Below are 27,754 nucleotides of genomic sequence, written 5' to 3' on the forward strand. Positions count from 1 at the left end.
CATTCCGGCCACATGACCTTGGAGGTGTCTATGGACGACGCCGGCTCTTCGGCTTAGAAATGGAGATGAGCACCAACCCCAAGAGTCTGTCACAACTGGACTTAATGTCAGGGGAAACCTTTACCTTTACCTATTCTGGGTTATATGGCTGTGCAGAAGGACCCTGCAGATGAGGGGTGCAGCTGCACCATGTTACGGGATGAAGATGATGATAAATGGAAGATCTTACATGTGCCCGCAATCCAGAGTCACCCGCAGAACAATAACATGCCACTCAGGTTTGCAGAACAAAAATACAGAAACTTTACTGATTCCAAAAGATTAAAAAAAATACAGTAGTGTTTACAATGGTCTCTCTGATCGCTTATAGAAGTCCACAGTCATAAACAGTCCTTTCTCAGTCCACAAATCAGCTTCAGAGAAGAATACAGTCCTGGTTCTTCACCCTCTTTTTCTCAGCAGCAAACAGGCCTCAAAATTGCATGGCCTCTCTGAGTACACAGCGCCATTCACTAGCAGTACTCAGCACTGAAAAAACTTGTCCAAACTGGTTCTACAGCAGCAGAACAGAAACAGTATCAAATCAATCCCCAAGTCTTTGCAGGCTCAGCCAATCGGCTTCATGCACTTCATTCTCCAGTTAACACACACAGCACAGTGCCTTTGCAAACCATGACACTCTACACTGTGGAATGAATGCCCTTTAAAGCCAAGGTTCAATGCTCTTGGGACATGGGAGTTGTAGTTTCACAAGGTTTTTCGCCATCTGTGCTAAAGACTGCTGGTGCCTCACCAAAGTGCAATTCCCAGGAATCCATAGCTTTAAGCTATGGCAGATAAAGTGCTTATAATCTGCATGAAATAATGGTTTTAAACTACAGGAAAGGAGATTCCACCTGAACATTAGGAAGAACTTCCACACTGTGAGAGCTGTTCAGCAGTGGAACTCTCTGCCTTGTAGTGTGTTGGAGGCTCCTTCTTTGGAGGCTTTTAAGCAGAGGCTGGGTGGCCATCTGTTGGGGGTGCTTTGAATGCGATTTCCTGCTTCTTGGCAGGAGGTTGGACTGGATGACCCATGAGGTCTCTTCCAACTCTATGATTCTGTGCAGTGTAGATGCAACCTATGTTAGCCATTGAGGATGCAGAGCACTCAGTTCATACAGATAAATGGACTGGATACACAGTCAGGCCAATTTAACCCATGTGTTTGCCAGTCTTGAAAAATTAGCAGCTGCCAAAGTTTTTGTACTCACACGCCCTCTATTTCTAATTTTCTACATAATGTGATAATGGAGCGTAGTAGGGCTCTTCTGGCTAGCATAACATGCAGTATGAGAAATACAGTTTAACAAAATATAATTGATTTGCATAGGCAGAGATGTATAGGGGAGTGGTAGAATTGCTGAGGGCTTTATAGTTTTGTGCTATAGTAACATTTTTTGTATGGTTGTTAAATTCTGTCTTGCTGTGCACTCATTTCCCCCATAAAATTGAATAATGACTGCGTATTCATTGTGGGTACTTTCTAGCAACAACTGGCGATTGCTAATTGTGGCACAGTGTGTTAAAGTGCTGAGCTGCTGAACTTGCGGACCAAAAGGTCCCAGGTTCAAATCCCGGGAGCTGTTAGCTCCAGCTCCTGCCATCCTAGCAGTTTGAAAACATGCAAATGTGAGTAGATCAATAGGTACGGCTCCGGCGGGAAGGTAACGGCGCTCCATGCAGTCATGCCGGCCACATGACCTTGGAGATGTCTATGGACAACGCCGGCTCTTCAGCTTAGAAATGGAGATGAGCACCAACCCCCAGAGTCGGTCACGACTGGACTTAACATCAGGGGAGTAGATCCAGCCCCCGTTCCAAAAACCAGAACTGGATGTCAGTTTGGATGCAGAGCTATTACTTTGAAAAAAATGCCTCCCTTAGCAAATGTATGTCTGGGGACCCTGAACCCTTTGAAGGACTCAAACTGGAACTGGCCTTGGAAGATGGCCTTCTGAGTCCCATTTTCCCACTCTTCTTTCAGACATTAAATATATTCCCAAGGTTCTTCTATCTCTAGCCATGGCAATGAAAGAACAGTGCTGTCTTTGAAATGATAATCACAATTTCATGGGAAAATGCCAGTGGCTTCATCAGAAGTTGTGGTGTGTATATGTGTGTCAGAAATTTAAAGCTTATGTGGAAAAGATCAAGCAGCATATTGTTATTGTTTGCTTTAAAGTATTATATTTACTCAAGTATATGTCTAAACATTTTAGACAATAAATTGACTCCCACCCCAAAAGCCTGGATCAGCTTATCCATGGGTCAATTAAAGTTATCTTATCAAAAAATGAATGGTTCATTCTCTGCGTGGAGTGGCGAAAGGCAAGAGCTTAGTCCATCCTGGGGGGACCTATAAGAAGCACCACCTCTCTGCTTTCCCCACCATGGCGTTTGAATGTTTGAACAAGCAGTAAAATAACAAAGGCAGCACCCACTCTTTGGAACCTCCCTTAAAGGAGTGTGTACTCAGATAATCCAATTCAAGGCAGATATTGTGGAGTGGAGGAGTTTGGTGTTTCTTTTAGGTTCCCCCAGGATAGATTTAAGCTCTCGCCTTTCCCCACTTGACTCAGAGAAGGGGGTGGTTCCTTTTTAATAATAATAATAATAATAATAATAATAATAATAATAATAATAAATAAATAAATAAACTTTATTTATACCCCGCTCCATCTCCCGAAGGACCCGGGGTGGCTTACACTGGGACAAGCCCAAAACAGTATTACATCAATAAAAACAGTAACACAATAAAACCACAATAGAGTAACACATCTTACAAAAGTTAAAATAATTTAAAACATAGACAGTAATCGCAATCCGTGGTCAAGCACCATAGGACCATGGGCCATTTTAAGAGGAATGGAAATCTGAAAATGCATATTCTTAGGTGACTAGGAATTAATATAGTAATTTAACTTTGATTATGCATGGAGCCATCTCCTACTCTTGAGCCGAGTGGGGAAATGCCGTTTTGAATGTGTGGGTGGGAAAATGATGTTAGCCAGGGATGGCCAGCCTCCTAACGTGACATTGGTGTTTTCTCCTCTCTGTGGAATGATCCACAATTTATCCACGGGTCGGATCAAAATCCATAATTTGGGCTGCATACCGTGTTTCCCCGAAAATAAGACAGTGTCTTATATTAATTCTTTGCTCCCAAAGATGCTCTAGGTCTTATTTTCAGGGGATGTCTTATTTTTCCATGAAGAAGAATTCACATATATTGTTGAACAAAAAAATGAACATTTATTTTGTACTGCACAGTAGTTGTCATCACAAACCAACATAACTAAACCAGACAAACTGTAACTCCTGTCAAGAATTTCTTGTTACTACCATTATTTCCATATACAACTGGTTTGTACATTTACCAATCCTGCATGATATGGTGTTTTGTTTGGCGGGCGCCGGGCATGCTTCCAAACAAAAACTTTGCTAGGTCTTATTTTCAGGGGAGGCCTTATATTTAGCAATTCAGCAAAACCTCTACTAGGTCTTATTTTCAGGGGATGTCTTATTTTAGGGGAAACAGGGTAGCTGTTACCTCTCTCTTTTGCCCCATTCACTTCCTTAAAAATCAATTTAAGATAACAGCACAATTTCACTGTTTATTCCTGGTGCTATTTTATTTCTCTTTTTGTATAAGCAATTCCTTCATGAGGGATATACGACCAAACTACATTGGTAAAAGTTACTGCTTCCTAAAGCACTTGCACTTGCTTACAGTTGATTGGTGAACTAGGATTGCCTTTTGAAGATAATGGTGATGTGTCCTGGATTCAAACATCTATATATGCCCCTTCACCAAACTGATATTCTTAGTGTATAATGCCTTCTGAATGTATCTGCGCATAACAGATAGCAATAACATTTGAACAGTCTACAACAGGCATGGGCAAACTTTAGCCCTCCAGGTATTTTGGACTTCAACTCCCTCAATTCCTAACAGCTGTGCTGAAGTTTGCTCATGCCTGGTCTACAACCTGGATTCTTCTGCATTTTAGGGCCTATGTAGAAGGGCCCTTAGGACCTTTCTGCATGTCCTTATCTCCCAGGATCTTATCTCAGCTTTGACTCTATGGATTATATGAGGCCCCTTCCCCACAACTGAATAAAGTCCTACATTTTCTGCTTTGAACTGGAATATATGGCAGTTTGGACTCAGATAATCCAGGTCAAAGCAGGTATTGTGGATTATCTGCTTTGATGTTCTGGGTTATATGGCTGGTTGAAAATATTTTATCCTTCTTCATTTCCTTCTAAAGTTAGTTGAGAACTGACCTCTAGTGGCTGAAGAAGCAAAGGAAGTGTGTTATTTAGTACTTCATTCTCCACTTTTAAAAATCAAGGCTAACACTTGAAGATTTGGGTTGCTGTAGGTTTTCTGTATGGCCATGTTCCAGAAGCATTCTCTCCTGACATTTTGCCCACATCTATGACAGGCATCCTTAGAGGTTGTGAGAACTGTTGGAAACAAGGCAAGTGGGGCGTATATATTTGTGGAATAATGCCCAAGGTGGGAGAAAGCACTCTTGTCTGTTTCAGACAAGTGAGAATGTTGCAATTGGTCACCTTGATTGGCATTGAATAGCGAGGAGGAGCTGAGGAGCCTTATCACCAAGGTGAAAGAAGAAAGTGCAAAAGCTGGGTTGCAGTTAAACATCAAGAAAACCAAGATTATGATTTAATAATACCAACCTTATTAAATCAGAGAAAGAGATTTTGGAAAATAAGAAACTAACAAAAGAATTCTTTAGCACCAATGATAAAGAGAACGTAACAAAACAGATAATATGGGACTCATATAAGGCGGTAATGAGGGGTATTTTATTCAACAGAAATCTAGAGCCAACAAAAGAAGGAACTACAAAGTAGATCAAATCAACAAGCAATTAGAAAATAAAGAAAGGATGCTCAAACAACAACCCAAAAACCAAAAGATTAAGGATGAAATAAATCACTTAAGAAAGGATAAACACCACCTAGAACTGGAAAGGACAGCAAAATCATTGAAATATGTGAAACAATACAATTTCGAAAACGCAAATAAACCAGGAGTCTGGTTGGCAAGAAAGATAAGAAAGAAAAAACAACAACAGCAAATAACAAAGGTCAAAGATAAAGATAAGGAGTATACGAGGGATGACGAAATAAGGGAGGAATTTAGAAGATACTATACCCAATTGTACAAACAAAAAGGGGAAGATTTGGAAAAAATATCAAAATATCTAGGAGAACAAAAACTGGACAAAATTACAGATACACAGAGGGAACACCTAAACAAAGAAATAACAGAAGAGGAAATCAAGAAAGCAATAAAAAATTTAAAACCTAACAAGGCACCAGGTCCGGATGGATACACAGCAAGCTTCTACAAAGTCATGAAAGAGGAGTTAGCTCCATTCTTGAAAACTTTAATGAATCAGGCGTTGGAAAAGAAGGTTACCCCAGAATCGTGGAAGGAAGGAGAGATCATAACAATTCACAAAGAAGATACAGATAAATCGGAGGTTAAAAATTATCGTCCAATCTCGCTACTTAATTTGGACTATAAAATATTTACGAACATATTGGCAAATCGATTTAAAAATTTCCTTTCTACATGGATTGGACCCGAACAAAAAGGATTCCTTCCGGGACGACATATGAAAGAAAATGTGAGGACTATAGTAGATGTAATCGAATACTATGGAGGCCAGCGTAAATGTTGCGATAATCACCCTAATTTGCATTGAATGGCTACATCTACTAGCTACTTTCTGCTTGGGGGCATCCTTTGTCCTTCCCTCACCCTGGACTTCCCACAGATATATATAAACCTTCCTTGCTTAGTTTCTCCATACCTCACAACCTCCAACTGACAAAGAGTTCTTCTCTCACCCTGGACTTTCCACAGATATATATAAACCTTCCTTGCTTAGTTTCTCCATACCTCACAACCTCTGAGGATGCCTGCCATAGATATGGGCGAAACGTCAGGAGAGAATACTTCCAGAACATGGCCATACAGCCCGGAAAACATACAACAACCCAGACGTTGTATTTCTAGGCACAAAAATTACTGCAGATGCAGACTGCAGGCAGGAAATCAGAAGATGTTTACTTCTTCGGAGTGGAGCAATGACCAACCTCGATAAAATAGTGAAGACTAGAGACATCACACTGGCAACGAAGGTCCGCATAGTTAAAGCAATGGTATTCCCCGTAGTAACCTAGGAATGTGAGAGCTGGACCATAAGGAAGGCTGGGCGAAAGAAGACAGATGCTTTTGAACTGTAGTGTTGGAGGAAAATTCGGAGAGTGCCTTGGACAGCAAGAAAATCAAACCAGTCCACCCTCCAGGAAATAATACCCGACTGTTCACTGGAGGGAAGGATATTAGAAGCAAAGATGAAGTACTTTGGCCACAAAATGAGAAGACAGGAAAGCTTGGAGAAGGGAATGATGCTGGGGAAAATGGAAGGAAATAGGAAGAGGGGCCAACCAAGGGCAAGATGGATGGATGGTATCCTTGAAGTGACTGGCTTGACCTTGAGGGAGCTGGGGGTGGCCATGGCTGACAGGGAGCTCTGGCGTGGGCTGGTTCATGAGGTCACGAAGAGTCGAAAACAACAGCCTTGCAGCTTCAAAGCCAGGCTGCTCCCTGCTCGGGGGAATCCTTTGTTGGGAGGTGTTAGCTGGCCCAATTGTTTCCTATCTGGAATTTCCATCTCCTGGGTGTTGCTCTTTATTTACTGTCCTGATTTTGGCGGTTTTTTTTTAATACTGGGAGCCAGATTTTGTTCATTTTTATGGTGTCCTCCTTTCTGTTGAAATTGCCCACCTGCTTCTTGTGGATTTCAGTGACTTCTCTGTGTAGTCTGACATGGTGGTTGTTAACAGTGGTCCAGCATGTTCTCAAATAATATGCTGTGTCCAGGTTGGTTCATCAAGTGCTCTGCTATGGCTGATTTCTCTGGTTGGATGAGTCTGCAGTAGCTTTTATGTTCCTTGATTTGTGTCTGGCCCATGCTGCGTTTGGTGGTCCCTATGTAGACTTGACCACAGCGGCCTGGTATACGGTAGACTCCTTACAGAAGGCCAACCTGGCTGGGGCTTCTGGGAATTGAAGTCCTGCGCCTTTAAGACCAACGATTGGGAAGACCCGCCCCCATTGGGTTCAGAGAACGCGCGTCGCTAGAGAGGGAAACGTGAGCTCCGGCACATAGAAAGCTCCAGGATTCCCACCAGTCAACAAATCTTTTCATTGGCCCTGCCCAACGTCCATCTTCTTCTCGCCCAATCCGACCACACCGTCCTAGAGTAGAGCTGAAACTATTGGCTCACTCAACCCCTCCTTTGTGGATTTCCCCCCCAACTGCCGCCTATCAATGAGTGACAGCGGAAGCACCCAATCAAAGGGGAGAAACTGAGCGGCGTCATCGCTTCTCGCCTCCTCATTAGCAGCGTGCCTGTAGCTCTTGGCTACTGTCAGCTGCATTTTCAGCAGGGAGCGTTGTTGCATGTTCCGGCCTCTCAAGGTAAACAATGGCTGTATATGTGTTTGTGCATTTAGAGTTTAATAAAACCAGAGTAGTGCAATGAAATTAAAAATGAGTTTAATTTAGAGTGCATCTACACTGTGGAATTAATGCGGTTTGACTCCACTTTACCTCCCATGCTGCGGAATAATGGGAGATGTAGTTTTACAAGGCCTGTAGCCTTCCCTGCCCAAGGGTGCTGGTGCCTCAACAAAATACAGCTCCCAGGATTCCATAGCATTGAGCCATTGAGTTAAAGTGGTGTCATACTGCATTAATTCCACAATGTAGATGCACCCTACATCTGAAACAACATCTGTCCACTGTGTTCATTTGTATTGCTTATTTGGCTCATCTTTTAGCTGATTGTTTTCTTGCAAAACAACAGATCCTGAGTGGCGTTAGAAATATAATAATAACAATACACAGAGAAGTTACTGAAATCCACAAACGTGGACAATTTCAAGAGAAAGGAGGAAACCATGAAAATGAACAAAATCTGGCTACCAGTATTAAAAAATTCTAAAATCAGGACAGTAAATAAAGAACAGCACTCTGAAAACAGGGGAATTCCAGGTATGAAACAATTAGGGTCAGCTAATACCTCCTAACAAAGGATTCCCCCCCTCCAGGAAGCAACCAGGCTTTGAAGCTGAAAGGTGGGCATTTGAAACATTCACACCTGCCTCAAACAGACAAGAGTTCTTTCTCTCACAGATATATAAATCCCAATTGCTTAGTTTCCAACAGACCTCACAACCTCTGAGGATGCCTGCCATATATGTGGGTGAAACGTCAGGAGAGAATGCTTTTGGAACATGACCATACAGCCTGGAAAACTCACAGCAACCCAGTGATTCCGGCCATGAAAGCCTTTGACAACATCATAATAATAATAGCCTACTTTTCCTCAAGGTGAGGTACTACATAATTAAAATACATAGGTGAAAACATAAAACCATGAAAACGTACATATTGAAGGACATATATTAAAACACATTAAAACCATCCCAATCCCAGGGGCAGCACTGCAACCATATAAGGCTATTGATGTGTGGGTTATTTTCCCTTGTGATCTGGGTCAGGATTGGATCTCAGGTGGATTAAATGCACATGTCATGCTATTTTTGGTTGTGGCATTAAAACATACAAATACAGGTTGAGTATCCCTTATCCAAAATGCTTGGCACCAGAAATATTCTGCATTTTGGATTTCCCCTCTCTGGTTTTGGAATGCTTGCATGTATGTAATGAGATACCTTGGAGATGGGACTCAAGCCGAAACATGAATTTCATTTATGTTTCAGATGCATGTTATACACATAGCCTGGAGGTAATGTACTAATTAATATTTTAAATAATATTGTGCCTTAGATAAAGCTTTTGTACATTGCAGTATCAGAAAGCAAAGGTATCACTCTGTCAGCCACACATGTGGGCGATTTTGGAGTATTTTGGATTGCTAGATAACTGCTACTTAATCTATGTAGACTATGGAGATAATAAAGAACTTATTTATATTCTGCCAGAAACAGGAAGAGCCTGAGAAATAATGCTGATTATATGGCATCTTTTGTATATCTGATTTGTTTGAAAGTACAGTACTTCATACAGAGCATTTTTACAAATGTGTGAAAATTTTTAATCAGCCGCTTGCAGTAGATGGATCCATAGTCAGCTGCTAGATGTATAATTAGTATTTTGCAGTTTACTACACATTAAATATTCTTCTTAATAGCTCGGTGATAGGACAACATTTCTTCCTCACTCTCATTATTAATTCATCCTACCTGTGCTGTTTGTTATGGGCCTTCAAATAATTTCTGAGTTCTGGCATTCCAAGGTGAACCTATTTTGGAGGGTTTTTTTTTTGGCAATATTTGTTCAGAGGGGCTTTGTCCTCACCTTCCTCTGAGCCTAAAAGAGGGACTTCTCCAAGGTTTCTATGGCAGAATGGGGATTTGAGTCTTGGTGTCCTGAGTTATACAGACTCATGGTCCAACGTGTTAAACCACTTTACCTGCAGTGTCAGACAGCATTATTATTCCTGTTTATTGAGGGACTGAGTCCAGGGGTCATTTCTTTGTTTTCTTTGTGTGTAGGTTAATGACAAGTATGGTAAATTACAAAGTAGTGAGATGCTAACCATGGAACCTACAAGTTATTAGAGACACTCATGATTTGTAATTTGGTAGATTATATGAGTTGATTATATAGAATTGTGTTTGCCAGTGGAAAACAATATTTCTGAAGAAAGGACTTTGTTTTTAAATTATGAGCATGTATGTTGCAGCATGTTTCCTACATGTTTGTATATTTGTTTTTTTATTGCATTTATATTCTGCTTTTCTCACCCCTGGCGGGACTTAAAGTGGTTCACATCAAATAAATGGCAAAATTACATATAATAAAACAATATATCACACATCTAAAACAATTACATATGATTATAAATTAGACCATTAAACACTATGAACCATCAAACATAAACATAAAACATTTTAACATTGCACTGATCCCAAGGTTGTTACCAGTCCGCCCCACTATTGTTGTCATTCACCTAGTGCTTGTTTGCATAATCAAGTTTTTTGTTATTTTCTAAACGCCAGGAGGGAGGGGGCCTGTTTATATGGTAGTCATATAAACATAAATTCTAAAAAAGTGGGGCTACATTTTAAAAATTGATCGAACTTTCAAAAACAACTCTTTAATTGAGCAGTTAATTGTTTGTGTGTTGCAGCAGTTAATAATAGTAGTATTAAATCTGTTATTTAGAAATCTTAGCATTACAATTGTAATCAGAAATGGCACAATTGTTTCTTAACATCTAAGGTACTTATGCAGTGTGGTAGAATAGAATGCATGGAAATTTAGTCTTAAAATCTTATTATACTTAGCCACATAACTTGCAGATTGAAAGGATTTTCATGTGAAGGAGCTGGGATGGGTTTCCCCTCTTTTTAGTAAGGGAATTTTTGTTATATTAATTAATGACTAATAATGGGAGCATGAGCGTGTTCACTGAGAACGGAGTAATTTAACAGGTGTACAGTAAAAAGTAAAGGTTTTCCCCTGACATTAAGTCTAGTCGTGTCTGACTCAAGGGGTTGGTGCTCATCTTCATTTCTAAGCCGAAGAGCTGGCATTGTCTGTAGACCCCTCCAAGGTCATGTGGCCAGAATGACTGCATGGAGTCCCGTTACCTTCCCACCACAGTGGTACCTATTGATGTACTCACACTTGCATGTTTTCAAACTGCTAGGTGTGGCAGAAGCTGGGGCTAACAGTGGGAGCTCACCCCGCTGCCTGTATTCGAACTGCTAACCAGTGTATTAGTGCAAACCCAAAAGATTGGGAAAGGAGTAGCAAAACCAACATTAACGAAAGAGAAGATTCAAAAGAGACTTGATGAAACGAAAGTCAGTAAGTTAATTTTCAAGGGGAGAATTTTCAGTGCCAAGTTTCTTTCCAGAAATGTAATTGAGATCCTGTCAAGATATATATTGATATGAGAGACGAATGGATGCCATGAAGTATAAGTGTTCTTGGTCTTAGCCAGATTCTGTGTGAGTTTTTCAAGAAGGTTGCTCTCCAGAGTTATTAATGGTTGCAGCATCTACTGCACAGTCGCCATGCCACCAGCAAAGCAATTAAATCTTGACTCCATTCGTAGAAATCCATACTGTTTTGCATATGCCTTCAAATTGTTTCTAACTTACGGCAATCTTATCATAGTGCCTTTTTGGAAATATTTGTCCACAAGCGGTTTGCCACTGCTTCCTTTGAGGCTGAGAAAATGTAACTTGCTTCAGGTCATCCATTACTGTTTATGGCTAAAGAGATTCAAACCCTTATATCTAAAGTCCTAGTCCAACACCATGCACTACACCATACTAGCAAATCCTTGTTGTTGTCATCCAAAACCAGCAATAGAGCCATCTCAAGGTGATTATCTCATGTTTAGTCAGTTACCATTGATCTAGTCCACCACATGTAGACAAGTTTTCTATTGGCTTTTGCTTAATACTGTGATTTGCCGAGCATCCACATATATTTTTACATCAGGTGAAATGAAATGGAAAATTTTGTGATCCAGAGGGAATAACACTTTTTTCTAATGTCAAAATAGGATTATGAGGATAAATAGTACACTTTGAGCTCTATAATGAAAAGATGGATTCTCATGTAATTGGTGTATTTTTTTTTTAAGTACAAGGAAGCCTGTTTGATCCAGTCATCTTGCTAAGAGGAAAGGCAATACGCAATCTCTGCAGTCCAGAAGAAAAGGGTGACTGTAAAACATGTGTCTTTTTCATTTATATTGTTGACAGGGCATATCCTGTTGACTGGTCAGGAAACAATTCTTAGTTTACTCAAATAGCTAATGCAGGTGGGCTGCATATAATTCAACGGATGTGTTGCTCCAACCCTTCCACTGATATTGTATTAGCTCTGTTCAGTTTGTGCATCAATGATCTTTAGAAGATGTGGTTTATCCTGGATTGCCCCCTTTTTTGTTCTTCAGCAGTCAAATGGGGACACTGAGCCCTGTAATTTCTGAATACAAGTGACAGTAGAAACCAAATAAATACTCTAGTCACCATTGACTTTGCCCCATTTGACTGAACAAAGTGGTCATTGCGTTCTGTCCTTTTCAGTTTCTGAATTCTAAAACCTTCTGAACAATTGGGATGAATTGGGATTCAGCAGCGTTTGGAAAGCCTGCAACTAGTGTTGCTGCCTCATTTTCTTTGAACAGTTGCACAATATAGAAATTCAATATATGAATGGCTCCAGAAATGTCTGGTGTGGGAAACTTCACTTGATAGTTGCCCCCCCCCCCCCCCCCCCCCGGATGGCAATATGAAAGACACAATAGTCATGGCAGACACAAAAATATGATCATCCTTCTGGTGGGATTTGCTGAAAATTTGGCATTTATGACTGGTTCCATTTTGCTAGTCTTCGTTTTGTGCTGAACATTCAGATATTTCAGCAAACATTATGAATAAAGCTCAAAGTGATGGGCACTTTGATCTTTATCCATGATGTTTGCTTAATGTCTGTATGAATTCTCCAAAAAAGGAACATAAGCAGGGATAGTTTTCAAGAAGACTTGCAGTATTTGTAATCTGACAAGGTATCAAAACACCAGCGTGAAATGCTCTCAAGAAATCTGCTTCTTTGAAACTTGGCACGAAAAATGGATGGCAGCAGAGTCCTGTTGTTAAAGGTTAATTTAAGCAGAAGAATATGGCAATATTTATTGTCTTGTACCTTCAAATAGTTATGGTGAACCTGTCATGGGGGTTTCTTGACATGATTTGTTCAGAGGAGGTTTGCTCTTTCTTTAGAGGCTGAGAGAGTGAGACTTACCCAAAGTTACCCAGTGAATTTACATGGCCAAGCAGTGAGTTGAACCCTAGTCTCCAAGAGCCCTAGCCCAACACTTAAAGCACTCTACTCTATTGCCTCTCAATGTCATTTATTAATTTATATTTTCGCTGTGAAGACATCCTTTGCTTGTCTCTTTTTTCATCTGAAATGATTTGACATCCTCTCCCATCACTGAGAAGGTTTGGCAGACTTCAGAGTTCATGATGAAGAATTTGCCTCCTTCTCGGTTATAGAAATATGTTAAACTGCTTTCTCCCCCGTTGTCATTAGATTCAACAGTAGTTTAAACAAGGAAGGGCTTGGAGTGAATTCATTGCAGTAGAACAGGTCAGTTTCATTTTTAATGTAATACAATTGGGATGCCTTTTTGACAGTGGAGACCTCTGCAAACCTCCAAGGAAACGTATAGAAGCCCTGCAGGTGGATTTTCATGGAAGTCCATGTTACAGAACATGCAATGATTTTTACAGACAGCTGAATCTACTGCAGGCAGAAAGAGCTGGTTATGTAACAGGCCTTTTCCCTTCTGTCCTACAGTTTGTGATATATAGCAGTTGGGGTACTTTCAAATGGTCTGCAGCATTGGTAAAGAGACTCCGTGGACCTATTCTGCCCTTCCTTTAATGAATGTTCCTATTAAAAGGAAGCAGAGACAGGAGAAATATGGGAAGATTACAAATGTCAGGTGTTTTTATCTGGACCTATTGTAAAATTCTGGGAAGAAGGAAGCACAAGAATAGCCTAATCTGTTTGCACTCCTGGAAATCAGATAGCAGATGAAACCTAGAGCTCAAAGCAATAAGGTTTTGGATGGTTGTTATAAGTGAATAACTGTCCATTCTTCTGAAAAGATGAGCTCGCCCCCTTATCTTACACCTTCTGTGTGTCCAGTTCTAATCAACCAACTCCTTTTGTTTCAGCCCATCACGTACAAGACCATATTGATGCAGACAGTACAAGGGAGGAAATGGGCAGTCCTCTGTTATCAGGTCTATCTGTCCCTGGCAGGGCAGGCTTCTGTGTGCTCTCAGGCTAGTGTCGTGGTTAGATTATTGGAGTAATAATTTTATTTCTTACCTACCTCCCCTTGTGGTTTGAGGTGGGTTACAGTATAGCTAAAACACATAATTATCATAAACATTATATAAAATACCCATATTAGGTGGTATATCAGCCAAAGCTGGTAATAAGTACTACTGATTGTCAGATCTGCCTGGGCTGACATTTGGAGAGATGAATCCAGGAGCCCATGTCACAAGCTGTGAACACAATCTTTCAGGGAGAGTGTAATCCCACCAAGAACTGGTTGATACCTCCATCCCCAGGTTAGTAGCATTCTATAGAACAGGATTCGAATCCCTTCTGAAGCCTGGAAACTCATTGAATGATCCTAAATAAGGCATATTCTCTCAGCCTCTGTGGAAAGCAAAGATAACTTTTCCTGAACAAATCTTGACAGGAAAACCTCACAACAAGGTTGCCATAAACCAGAAATGGCTTGAAGACACACAACAATTTTATCCAAACTTCAAACTTAATGAAATTCTTGGTAAGTGGGACACGTTGTCCCAGATAGATCCCTCTGCTGCTTAGTCAGAATTGGGAGCAATAATTATGGAAGCTGATAGGCTTACTTGCAGCTATGTATCAAGGGATTGCTGTGCAGAGCAAGTAGTTTATATATTGCACTTAGTTTATATAATCATCTGATTAGATACTTTCTCAAATATTCTTCCCACGCATTTCTCCAGTGATAGGTACCCATCTGATTTCTATCGAGCATAATTTATGAGTCACGTTTCTATTATTAGAGTATTCTGAGATCTTCAAACAAAATACCTTGTTTTTTTTAAAAAAAATGTTGAGAGTTATGAGATTATAATCATATGCTGTCTCTGCTAGTTCATAGGGATGACTTTGCAGTGGTATGTGAACTGGTATTAGACTGAATAAAGCACAGGTGGTAATTGTGCCTCACAGACTGCTTGAAGTGCCAGAAAGGAAACAGATTGACTATAGCCCAAAGTCCACTTCTGGTTTGGACAAAAATGGTATTTTGATGTTAAATAGTGTAGGCCACCTCTACAGCTTCTGCAAGCTTCCAGGAGCCTTTCCAGAACACACAATTATAGCATCTTGACTTATGTTTTAGCTGCTACAACTGAATCCTGGCATTTTAGGTTTGGTATGGCAGTGTAGCTCTATGTCTGAGGTTTATGAATACTCCTTCTGAAACTGCAAATTTCAAGTTTCTGTAGGGTGGAACCATGACAGGTAAAGTGGAATTATAGTGCTGTTATTATGTATTGTGAAAGGGCCCCAGGAAATGTTTTGGGTTTGCCTTCTTCATGGAGGAGTGTCCAAAGATTTACATCCCAGCACCCTAGAAATTTTCACCCACCACCACCTAGAGGGCCATTTTTGGGAGAGATAGTGTAGGTGCTTCCATGAGAAATACTAGAAAGCAGGCACAGAAAAGAGATCAAAGTTATGTGGTTTGAATATATGGTGGAGAGACACCAAACTCTTTAAAGGAAAGGCTTTCTTCCTTGAGGGCATTATATCATTGCTCTTTCTTTCCTGTCTCCAGTAAAATAACTGGGTCAGATTGTTTTGAAGACTTACTGGAGAGTTCATGCACACTGCTGCACATTTCCAGATAAGTGGAGAGTAGACACCTTATTTTAAAGCAATAAAATAATTCAGGAATTTGAGACAAAAGTGAAAAGAGCAATTCAAAACTCAAAAGTCTTCCCAAAATGCATATATGTTTGTGTTAGGTGCTTGTAATTCTCATCTTGTAGAGGACCATTAGAAAGGAGGCTTCTAGAAATACCTACCATGCAAAAACTGACAGAAATGTTGATGACATACTACAAAATTTTTTCCAGATCTTTACCTTCCCCTGAAAAAAAAATGTTGGGAAGCAGGCTATGAAGTCAGCTGTATGGTGTCCCTATTGATGGAAGTTTTGGTAGCACTCTATTCTACTTTGTTCAGATCTTGTAATAAATGTTGTATCCATTTCTGGGCAAACAGTTCAGTAAAGGTAGAATGTGTCCATAGGAGGGTGAAGCAGATAGTAAAAAGTCTAGAAACCAAGTCTTATGAGGAACAGCTTAAGAAGCTGTAGGCATTTTGCTTGGAGAAGGTGATTGAGTGGTGATGGAGTGGCTATCTTCAAATATTTGAATCGATGTCATGTAAAGGATGGAGCAAGTTTGTTTTCCATTCCAGAGACCAGGGCACAAACCACTGCATTCAAATTATATGAAAAAGATTGTAACTAAACATTAGGAAGAATTTCCTGGTGATTGCTGTTCAGAATGAGAAGAGATTGCCCTGGGAAAGATGCAATCTTTTTAGGAGGACCAACTTTTGGGAGTGTTTTAATCTTTCTGCAGGGCAGTGAGTTGGACATAGGTGGTTCTTGTGGTTTTGTCCAAGGATGATTTTATGCTAGACATCCTTTCCCATCTTGGAGTTTCTACGTGCTCTTGGGCAACAGCTGTTATTATCTTTAGCCAGCATGTTATTTTGAATAATGAGAACTGGTTTCCAATAATATCTGGGAACACAAGATTGAGAGTAGCAGGGTAGAATCTTTCTTTTTAATTTCGCATTTAAGGATTTGTGTACCATTTTCATATAAGGGGACATTTTTAAGTCATGTAAACTTGGACCCACAGTCTGAAGGATAATTGTTCAGGCACGTTTTACTATTTCAATGAGAAGCAGAACCTAAGTCTGTATTTTCCCATCTTTTCATTCCTAATTCATTTTGAGTGCAGTGGAGCTCAATTTTCTTTTCCTTTTTCTCTTCATATATAGGTAGGCTGCAATATTAAGTTTTCTGCATATGCAAGATTTTGTAGCATATAAGGTGAGTTCACATTATTTTACATGAAATACATGTATGATTTTTAATATTTTCATTACCTGCAAGAGCCTTATGGAAACACGAGGACTAGTATTTTAAATGGCAGTTTAGCAAATCCCCATATGAGCTAGAGATCCACCTGATTTTTTTAAGAAACGGTCTCCTATTATGTGTGTTCATTAATTCTCATCACCTTTGAGTACTGGTCAGGCAGACTGATGGGTGCTGGGAGTGCTGGACTGTGAATGATTAACTCCTGCTCCAGGTAAAGTTTCTAGGAAAGAAAAGAAAGTGGTCATAAATGGGAGAAAATGTGTCAGTGGTACCTGGCAAATTAGGAAAATAAATTGCTGGTCCTCCCCATGTTATATGACCTGAAATACACTCATGTGCTGTATAATACACCCAGTGCTCTCTTGCATTGCAGGAGAAAGATGAATAGTGATAACAAAGGTCCTTTCAGGAAATCTTGTTCACCACTGTTGATCAGGGAAGCTTCTGAATGTTCCTTGCATCCTAATGGACACAGCATCTGACCTGTTCTTTTTATTTCTATATAGATGTTATCTCATTAAACTCCACTCCTGTCCAAAATCTAAAGAAGATATCTCTTCCGTTAAAATGACAAAGTACAGACTCGTCCTGCTGAGACACGGTGAAGGGGCCTGGAACAAAGAGAACCGCTTCTGCAGCTGGGTGGATCAGAAGCTGAGCAGTGATGGGGTGACAGAAGCTCAGAACTGTGGCAGGCACCTCAAAGCACTTGGATTCGAATTTGACCTCGTCTTTACATCCATCCTCAGCCGTTCTATTCAGACTGCTTGGCATGTCCTGGAGCAGATGGGGCAAGAATGGGTTCCCACAGAAGCTTCATGGCGGCTCAATGAGCGGCATTACGGTGCCCTGATTGGCCTCAACCGGGCTGAAATGGCCCTCAATCACGGTGAAGAGCAGGTGAAGAGGTGGCGGAGGAGCTATGATGTCACCCCACCTCCTATCACAGAGTCCCATCCTTACTACCATGAAATCTATAATGATCGCAGATATAAGCACTGTGATGTGCTCTTGGAAAAGCTTCCCAAGGCTGAAAGCCTAAAGGAAGTGCTTGATAGACTCCTTCCCTATTGGAATGGGAGGATAGCACCAGAGGTGAAGAGAGGCAAGATGGTTCTCATTTCTGCTCATGGGAACAGCACGAGGGCTCTCCTAAAACACTTGGAGAGTAAGTTATTATATGTTTGTTTTAGGCTTTGTAACTATAATACCATCTATTTTATTAGAGGTGTTCTCCTTTATCTACTAATGCATGGTTCTCAACCTGGGGTCCACAGTTGTGTTTGGCCTACAACTCCCAGAAATCCCAGCCAGTTTACCAGCTGTTAGGATTTATGGGAGTTGAAGGCCAAAAACATCTGGGGACCCCAGGTTGAGAACCACTGTGAGGACCTTCTGAGATGTGGCCCCTTGTAGAATGCCTTCCTATTGGAGGCCCAGTTGGTTCATAAGCTGGCTTCATTTTGGTGTCAGATAAAAACATAGTTTTTTAAAATCAATTCCAGGACTTCCTGAGGATACTTAAAATTGTGCATAGCGGCAAACACACCTGGAGCACCTCATGCCCCATGGAGGGAAGAGTAGTTTCCTTGGCTCCTTCTTTCTGCTGGTGGGGCACTTTTGTGTGTGATATCTTCAGTTCTGAGTGTCTGTTCTTCTCCTGAGTAGTTATACAACACACTCAGTAATCTTAAATCTGCCTCTTCAATCTGAGCTTCACGTGTAGGTTTGGTATTTCCCAATATGAAACCTATATATCATTTGTCAATTAAACTGTCTGGGTTCAACCCTGCATAGGCCAGCTAGTTCCTTAAAAGGCCAAGAGAGTGGGGGTAAGTTAATAATTCCTAGGCTATTGCCAAATTTGGCCAAGCCTTTTGTAAAGAGATGACTGACTTGAGTTCCTTAATAAATCAGCCTGGTCTGTCTTCATTTGCTATGCTAGTACCACAGCCAAGCTGTAAAAGTGGAAGAACACAGGGCTGTTTAAAAGTAGCAAGGTTTGCAAGAGTGGCTTGCTGAGAACCAATTCTTGTCTTGTTGCCCAGGTGCCACGTGTGATACTGGCATTTGTAGGTAGAGGACAGAAATACCAGAGATTGTAGATCACATGCTTTGCATGCACAAAGGCCTAGATTCAGTCCTTGCCGTCTCCAGAGAGGGCTATAGGAAAAAAATTGTCTTAAACCTTGGAGGTCCACTGTTAGTCAACAGTACTTGGTCTACTCATGGTTCCACTTTGTAGAAGGCAATTTGGATGATCCTAATGAGAAAATCAAACAAAACGACATAAGCTTATTCCTGTAATTTTGGGATTTTGGAAATATGGGTACTGTAGTGTTCTAGTTAATTATTTGATTTGCTTAAAATGATGCTGTTTTTCTGTCTTCAGCTGAGAATTCAGTTTTGTATCCAACTGACTATCATGAAAGTGGTATATCAGGAGTTATTGCTATGCAGTTGTTGCAGTTTCCTGAGTTTTGTAGTTTGGTAAGGTACTTAAATTTTTCTACCAGACAGCTTGAACTACCATTCTTTAGGTACCCTAAGAGAAGGATTGAAGACCAAATGACTGTAAGTCTGTAATCTAGTTCAGAGGTTCCTAAATTTTGGTCCTCAAGGTATTTTGACTTCAACTCCCAGAAGCTTTAGACAACTTTACTAGTGATCAAGAATTCTAGGAGCTAAAGTACAAAACATGTGGAAGACCAACGTTTGAGAACCAAGGTAATTGAATTGAAGTCCAGGGAAATGGACTTGAGTTCTCTCTACGAGAAAGTATTGTGGATGCCGGTGCCAATTCATACTCGGTATGTCTGAACCACAGCTATACATCACCTAAACATAGAGGCTTTATTTTAGCTTTTAATTAGATGTACTCTGATCACTACTAGAATTGTGAATGATTTTTCAGAAAGGCTTTATTTGCACAAGACTGCCTTTACAGGTGGAATAAAGGACATTCAGTTCTTAGAGAACAGATGGCCTATCATGTTCCAGGCTTTGCACATTTCTTCTGGAAAGTCCAGTACTGGTTGGCAATGACTGAAATGCTTCTCGATTAGAAAACAAGTTCAGGTAGTGGCTCAGCCTGGGCTGATTTCTGTTTTCTTTGGCAAGGAAACCACTTACGAAGGGGTTGGGGAGCAATTTTCTCAACTTGAGGAGGAGGGAAAAAGTTAATTGTTTCTGTGTAAACAATTTGGCACATGAACCAGATAGGACAGTGGTGCTAGAAGCTGAAATTAAAATTGGCAACTGGTAACTGACAGATAGCATCTGATGTTGAGATTTTGCCTTTGTAACCCTTCCTTTGTTTCCACACCATGCAAACCTCTTGGTCATAGAAGTCATAGAAGGGGTGTTAATTTGGTGTTATTTATTGAATTTGTACTCTGTCTTCTTCAGATCATGGGATCCAAGGCAGTATGCAAAACTAAAGCATTGTTCACACCAGCTAGTCCCAAAATAGTACTGTACTGCAGTTTATCTCAGCTCTAGGAAGTATGAAGAACTGTGATGGCTGATGGAATTTCAGTCAAACATTTGAGAGCTGTGCATTTCCCACTCCTCCATTTTACATACTGTATAAACTAGTGATTCCAAATCTGTGGTCCGTGGACCACCAGTGATCCCCACGAACTAAAATATGATCTGCAGCCTCACTGTTACTACACTGTTGGAACGTGAGCAACTAGTCTCGTGAAACCCTCTTATAGTGCTGAGACAACAGGGATGTCAGGAGGGGAGAGACTGACTACCCACGAAAGGTACGACAACAAGCCTCCTGACCACTACTACTACTACCTTCCCTTGAGTGGAGCTGTTCCATCTGACTCCTGGAAGCGGGGGCACCTTGGTATCTTTTTTAGACCTTTTTTAGACCTCTTCCTAGGGTTATTTGGGGTGCTGATTCAGAAAATTGCATTGGATAGACCACATCAGCTCTAGATTATTGAATATGATTTTCTGTGGGCAAGCAGATGGCAACTACTGTATGGCATATGTTCTGTATCAAAATCTAGAGCTGATGTGATTTATCCAATGCAATTTTCTGAATCAGCACCCCAAATAACCAAACCAAATCTAAAGTTGACCAAAAACCGATTTGTAACCTTTTTGGTACTAATGTTAGAGACTCCCTGTTTAAAGTGGTTCCTAATGAAGGGGTCTTTGGTCAAAAACAAAAAAAAAAAGGTTGGGAACCACTGGTATAAACCATAACTTTATTTTTGAGGGTATGCTCCACTGAAGGCTGTCCATATCTCTTCAGTCTAATTTGCTTGGTGCTGGAGAGCAAGTTTTTCCTCTTGCTTTACTTTCAAGGTGGAGAAGTATCAGAAGTGCTGGCAGAACAGCTCAAAGGGCTCATTCCTTCCTGATCAGTCTTCTTATGAACTGATACCACCCGAGGGGTACAGATGCACCTTGTGAATAAAATAGACGTATTCTTGGTCATTATTTTTTTAACAAAGTTCGATACCAGAGTCAAAAATAACCTGGAAAACATAGGGACAAATTACTGCACCAAAGAACAGCTCAACACGTTTCAACAGACTTTTTATTCAAGACTAAAGATATGCTTATGTGAAATGAAATAACCAACTTAAATAAGATTTGCACAAACAAATATTTTGAACCTTTTAGGGACAAACTGAAGGCTTCTTCCAAAATACATTCAAGATGTTTTTTTTTCTTTCATTAGACTTCACTATGATTTTTGTTTTAGTGGCCAAGCTTCAGAATGGTGTGCTTTTAACATGTTGGGGCAGCCGGCTTATCCGATGTCCCCTTATCTTTCTGTTTTGCTGCTCATGTTTCCTTTGTAAGGGATTATGGAGGAAACTGATGTACTTTCTATTTTATAGACAGGATCACATGGCTACAAAAGTTGACGAGAGTAGAATTCTCTGTTCCAACTCAAGCTTTGTTTATTGCATTTTCACTACAAAGATGCAGCTACACACCAAACACTGAAGGTCTGTGTCAACATCCACCTAAGGCTATGCTGATGTTGCTTAAAAACCAGTCCAGTTAGACATTGGATGAGAAAGAAAAGGGATGGGGTTGGGCAAGTATGAAAACATTCGTAAGAAGTAGCTTCACTGCCAGAGGCTTTGCTAACTGAGATATGTTTGTACTTCAAGTGACCCATATATGTGCGCTTTGAAGAACTTAGATTTAGGTTTGCAGGTTCTTGGCAGTACACATTTTACCACATCCCTGTTTCAGAACTGGAAGCTAATTTCACATGGATTGCTTTGCCATCGAGCCATTTTGTCAAGTATATCATTGACTTTGAGTCCAGAGACTTTAAGATACTTGATTACCAGATTATCCGGCGTAGGATTTGCATAGACATTGTTTTAAATTAACCACTTCCAATGAAAACATTTTAAAATAAGCTCTCGTTTCTGACTCACTTACAGAGCTTTTTGAAACACAACCCTTTCAAAAGAAGGTGCACTAATCCTTCTGCATTCTTAGTACTAGGGAGGAAAGGGCAGGAGGCTTTTGCTGGCCACATGAAAAAGAAAGTCAGGAACAGAAGATTAAGGAGTCTGGAAATGGTTTCATTGGCCTTATCTTCCATGGAAGAGAAAAATCTGGTGGAATGTCATAACTAGTACGCGTGATTTATTTACTGGATAAAAGTGATCCATTTAGTGATGGGGTGACTTAGTTGCTTCCATTAAATGTTACTTTGAGTTGAAAACAGGCTATTTTACCTTATACTTGGATGGGGAGCAATTATTCTGTCAGTAACCAACTTACTGTAAAGATCTGAGTTTCTGTTTCATCTCAGGACCAATAATTTTAAAATAGGTAATTTTATTCCAGGAATGTAGTCTTGTTTCTTCTGAATTTGGCAAAAAGCAGAGGAACCAGGGATGTTGTTTGGTCTGAAATACTGAAGAAAGCTTGCATGGCAGCCAGTAGACCCTAAGGGATATCTTGGAACATCTTCATTCATGTGTTGATGTGGTTTGATTATAGAACTCTGTCCTTTTGCTTTTGCTGAGAAGTAGGCCTAAAAGGGTGAAAATACAGTTTTTAAATTTTGTAGAAAACTGTGACTATATTTATGCGATGGTCCTCACAAATTCAAAATATTGAAGACTAGAGCCAACATGATGTAGTGGTTTGAATGTATTCAAGTGTTGGTTAAACATAGGCATGCTCATTTCCTAATACTGTACATTGTAGTATATTAAAACCTTCATATTAATATTTAGCGATAAGTCTCTCCTTGAAAAGCATTTTTCTTATTCCAAAGAAGAGGTATTTCATGGTGGTTTCCAGCATATCGATTTTTCTAGTTTACCACTACAAAAATTCCATTTTCTCTTTTTAACTGTGGGTATTCAAATCTGTGCGTATGCATCCCATGGCATGGCAATGTATAGTTTCTTGAGTAATAAGGTAGACCTTTGCTCTTTCATGCTTGGTGAAAATGGCTGGGATTGCAACACAAATAGATATGGATGCAACACTGCAATGAAAGTTCATCCAGGTTGTGTTACATGTCTTGTGAAGTAATGAGAAACTGCCTTGGTTGAAACGTAAGACAGTAAGGCAGTGCAGGAGACTTGGAGAGATGAAACCAAGAAGGAAAAGGTCTTAGGTCATCTGAGGCCCTTTTATCTTTTTAAAATTTTTAAAGAATTATCTTTTTTATGAATGTAAACAACTTTCAAACAAATGCTAAGTGGAAACCTTCCTTTGGTTAAATGCTATGCAACTGAGTGCTTTCTTAGATAAGTAAGGAGAAATATTTTTAGAGTGCCATGGCTCTTCAAACATTTAGCTCCTTATTTTTCCTTGAGCTAAATACAGGAACTGGTCTGAATCGGCAATACCTTCCGATGTTTCCCTGCAGTTAGCATCCTTTTATTGTGCCAATTCGTTCTTTCCAAATGCAGCAATCTTTCCATTTCCCATGTTATCGTCTCTGGTTAACAGATGTCTATTTTTTTAAACTTGAAAACCATTTCTCAAAATGAATTCCTCTTGCTGGATTGCTTGTGATGATTAATATTTTCCTTTTGGTCACAGGTAAAACTGCTTTTGTAAACTGGAGTTTGTTCCATCAGCTGCAAGCTATTGGTGATAATCACCAATTTGTCTATTCATACACAGCTATGTTTGTAAATATGACAATTCTGATAGATTTGTTTCAAAAATACAAAAAACAAGCCTCATAATTGACACAGAGCAATGACTGTTAGGATGAGTTGAAGTCATCCAGTAGTTACAAACTCTCAACCTAAGAGCAAGGCAGAGGTGAATTTCTTCTGAACAGCTCTTGCCAAGGAAACTGTATGATAGATTTGCTTTAGGAGTGCCATACGCCAGAGACTCTTTGAAGGCATATGACAACAACTCAGTATACAGTGGGCCCTTAGTATCCGCTGGGGTTTAGTTCAAAGACCCCCATTGATACCAAAATCTGAAGATGGTTCTGTCCCATTATGTACAGTGCCATAATAAAATTGTATAAAATGGAAAAATCCAGTTTTAGATTCTGGTTGTTTAAAATTAATATTTTTAAGCATGGATGAGGCCCAACTGTATAGTTCATTTAGGCATGATAGATGTCTTGAAGAAAAATACATTACACAGAGAAAGAAAGGCTGTAGCTTCTTGCACCAAATAGGCCATTCCAATGGACATTTACTTGGATGGACATCCGTCTGATTTGGGGGCGTCTATGATCGAGGTCGTAATGGAACTCTGAATTTCCACAAGATCCCTCCCCTCTTTCTTAATGTGTCAAGCAGAAGATGCATTTATATCTCTGAGGAAAGCACACTATTTGTTCAGCTGTCAGTGGTTTGTCCCCTTTCTCTATTGTTTTAAAATGCCAAGGGCAAATGGATGTTTTGCAGCTGTTATTTGTCTTCACCACATCTTTCAGTCACCTTTATTAGTCAGAAGCAACAGATATGTGGGACAAATTCTGTCATTTTGATGATGTGTGCCGTTGATGTGGCAGAACTGCCATAGCTAGCCAATTCCCCTCCAGCCGAATTGATTTTTCTCCTCAAATGCTCAAGTTAAACGAGACCAGGAAAATGGAAGGATAAGAAGATCATAGGCTGGCCACCACCTAGCATTGGAAAATCAGGCACATTATTATGAAGTCATAGAATTAAAGCCCACAAGATGGCGTGGTGGTTTCTGGCGTTAATTTTTAAAAATATTCTTGGGTATGTTTAGTATGGGTATATGGATTGAGCATTATCTGAGTGAAAACTGGAAAAGGTTCCTTTGCCCTTAGTTAAAATGGAATGATAGCGCTGCGATTCTGTAGTGTGGATGCACATTTGGTAACACTTCAGGGGCATGTGTAGTGAAGATGGATGTTTCATGGCAGCCTGGAATTCTTCCTAGAAGTGAAGGAATGTAGAAATATTTGACCTTTTTCTTCTCTCTGCAGACATTTCTGATGAAGCCATAGTCAACGTCACTCTTCCCACTGGCATCCCAGTTCTCCTTGAGCTTGATGAAAACCTACATGCACTTGGCAAACATCAGTTTCTTGGGGACCAAGAAGCCATCCAAGCGGCCATCAAGAAGGTGGAAGATCAAGGGAAAGCCAAACCTGTTGTTTAAAAATAAAGAGGACTTTACAAATATTGCACCTATATCTTTTGCCATGTGTGGTGAAGGATAGTGCTTCCTAGTTAGTTACACTCTACCAACCTCCTTTATTTTATGTCCTCAGTAAGTGATAGGCAATGGCAGTGATATTTTAGCAGTCCATCTTTGGAGACCAGAATTCAGATCTCAGTAGAAGAAAGAGTGGAGTATCCGTTCGTTTTATTTTTATGTAGATTTCTGCCAAGAACCATAATGATTTACAGAGCAAACATCTTCACATAATTCTCAAATAAGGACAGCAAGCTTTCAGGTTTACAAATGCTGGACCTTCATAGGAATTTTTGATTCAAAGTATGGGTTTCCTTTTCTCTAAAACTAGGTTTTTGTTGTGTATATAGCCCTTGGCTTTGTGTTAAGCTATTTATTAGATGCATCACTGACAATATAATTATTGAACAAAGCCCTTATTTTTACATTTAAAAACCTCTTACCTGAACCTTTCCAGAATTGGTTCTCTCATTCTCTCTGATATAGATCATTTTTGTTTATTCTCCTATGGTGGCATTGACTGTATGGATTTTAAGTTAATTTGGGATGAGCCAAAGTATGTGGTTACCTTTCTCTTGAGGTACCTTACCCAACTGCTTTTATTTTTTTAACAAAGTCAGTGTGAGTATTTAAAACAAATAGAAAAAAACAGTGCGATGGGTCACTCACTCCTTCCTTCCTTCCCTCCCCTAACCTTCATCCTTACCTGGCTACTGAAAGCTTTTGTTTTTTAATATAGAAACTACAGCACATTTGCTAACTGTTGCTTTAAATGTAGTACAGTTATGGTAGTAATTCAGCCAAATAAAACATACAAACTAAATTTCTGTGCCACTGATGTTTTAGTAAGGCATTCTTTTTGGCATTGACAATGTATGAATAGCACCAAGATATCTTTTTAAAGTTTAACTCAGGTTTAGGGAACAGCTGGGTCCATGTGTCCCTTTGGGTTGTTCTCTTTGGCTCCCTATGCTGTCAAAATTCAGTTAAAACTTCTCTTTGATTTCTTCCACAAATCTGCAATGGGGAGATCTATGCAGGCTAACTACTACAAACAAGATGCTAAATTGCTATTTCTCCATTTGTCATGCACTGGGATATAAACTTGTATTTTGGCAGTTAGCAGAGAGATGTTTCTCCATAGAGATCCACTTTGAAGTTGTAACAATGGGGAAGAGTGTTTTTTGGGAGGAGGGGAAAATTGGTTCTTCAGGAGACTGAAATATGTTCATTGTTTTGGATTAACTAAAATGCTTTTATGCTGTACAAGTGGCAAATACAATTTAGTTTGCACCTACAAAATGTCTTGAGTTTTTGTGAACAAACTCCTGTTAATGTAAGATCTTTGGCAGAGGGACAATCATTCATTATTCCTTCCCTTTATTTTGCCATTTGAAGCCATTTCCTATTATGCTACTGTTATTGATCTAGAACTGTTTAGTTTTGGCAAGGCTGCAATATATACATTCAGAACATAACCCGGATGTGATACTGATCCTGTCCTAAAGTAAATCCAGAGCATTTGGACAACAACAACCAAAGATTTATAACAACTAAAGGTTAGGAAGATTTTTTCCATGAGCTCCATGCCTCTTCATCAGATCCATGAAGCAGAAAATCAATTAGTAGATAATTTATTTGAATGGTGAAGATGCTGGCAGTGAAGAATGATTTCAACCATGGTCAAAGTGTCTATGTTTGATGCAGTATGTGGGTGGAGAGAGAACACTATTAAACAGTAAACATTGAATATTTTCCTCTCCTGATATTTATTAGTGAGTGGAGCCAAAATGGCATCATTCCCATGCAAAATGGTGGCGTCGACAGGCTTGCAGTAGTACAACAGAGAAGACAAATAGTCCTAATGTGGAGAACCAAAAAGCAGCCCAGTGAGAACTGAGTGTGCACAGTAGCCACAGAATACTCATTGTCTTTTATGGATGTGGCAGAATAGAGAGTCTTGCAGGATGTCATGGCTGGCTGGATGCCAAATGGAACACTACATGGCACTGTTTTGTTCCAGGTCCAGTCATTTGTTTTTATTGGCCACTCTTTAGCCATGGCTGGCATGCAAAGAAAAGCATGGACTCTAAATTGGGAGAAGAGAAATTGCACAAGCCAGTTAAATTGCAAAATGTAGCACACATGAAAATGATGGCCCAATAAAGATGGTTTCAGATAGTGCTCTCTGGAAAGGGAGTTC

At 39.9% G+C, this 27,754-nt stretch overlaps 1 protein-coding gene across 2 annotated transcripts; it reads left to right on the forward strand.

The window, feature by feature from the left end:
* The first annotated feature begins 7,410 nt into the window (after positions 1-7,410).
* bpgm (bisphosphoglycerate mutase) lies at positions 7,411-27,301 on the forward strand. 2 transcript variants are annotated; one of them, XM_003220812.4, is made up of 4 exons: positions 7,463-7,568; positions 16,797-16,848; positions 17,406-18,067; positions 25,340-27,301. In XM_003220812.4, the coding sequence occupies exons 3-4, from the start codon at positions 17,467-17,469 to the stop codon at positions 25,513-25,515; spliced, it is 777 nt and encodes a 258-aa protein (XP_003220860.1). In that variant the 5' UTR covers positions 7,463-7,568; positions 16,797-16,848; positions 17,406-17,466; the 3' UTR covers positions 25,516-27,301. The 2 variants fall into 2 exon arrangements, with proteins under 2 accessions (XP_003220859.1, XP_003220860.1); XM_003220811.4 differs by lacking the exon at positions 16,797-16,848 and having other exon boundaries at positions 7,411-7,568.
* The last annotated feature ends 453 nt before the right edge of the window (positions 27,302-27,754 follow it).

Source organism: Anolis carolinensis, chromosome 5, assembly GCF_035594765.1.
Source record: "Anolis carolinensis isolate JA03-04 chromosome 5, rAnoCar3.1.pri, whole genome shotgun sequence".
In the NCBI taxonomy this organism is placed as follows: Eukaryota; Metazoa; Chordata; class Lepidosauria; order Squamata; family Dactyloidae; genus Anolis; species Anolis carolinensis.

Bases quoted from the DNA above. Each gene is read 5' to 3' on its own strand.
- bpgm (XM_003220811.4), top strand. From the start codon at position 17,467: ATGACAAAGTACAGACTCGTCCTGCTGAGACACGGTGAAGGGGCCTGG. The intron at 18,068-25,339 runs GTAAGTTATTAT...TTCTCTCTGCAG, and splicing joins TCTCCTAAAACACTTGGAGA to ACATTTCTGATGAAGCCATA.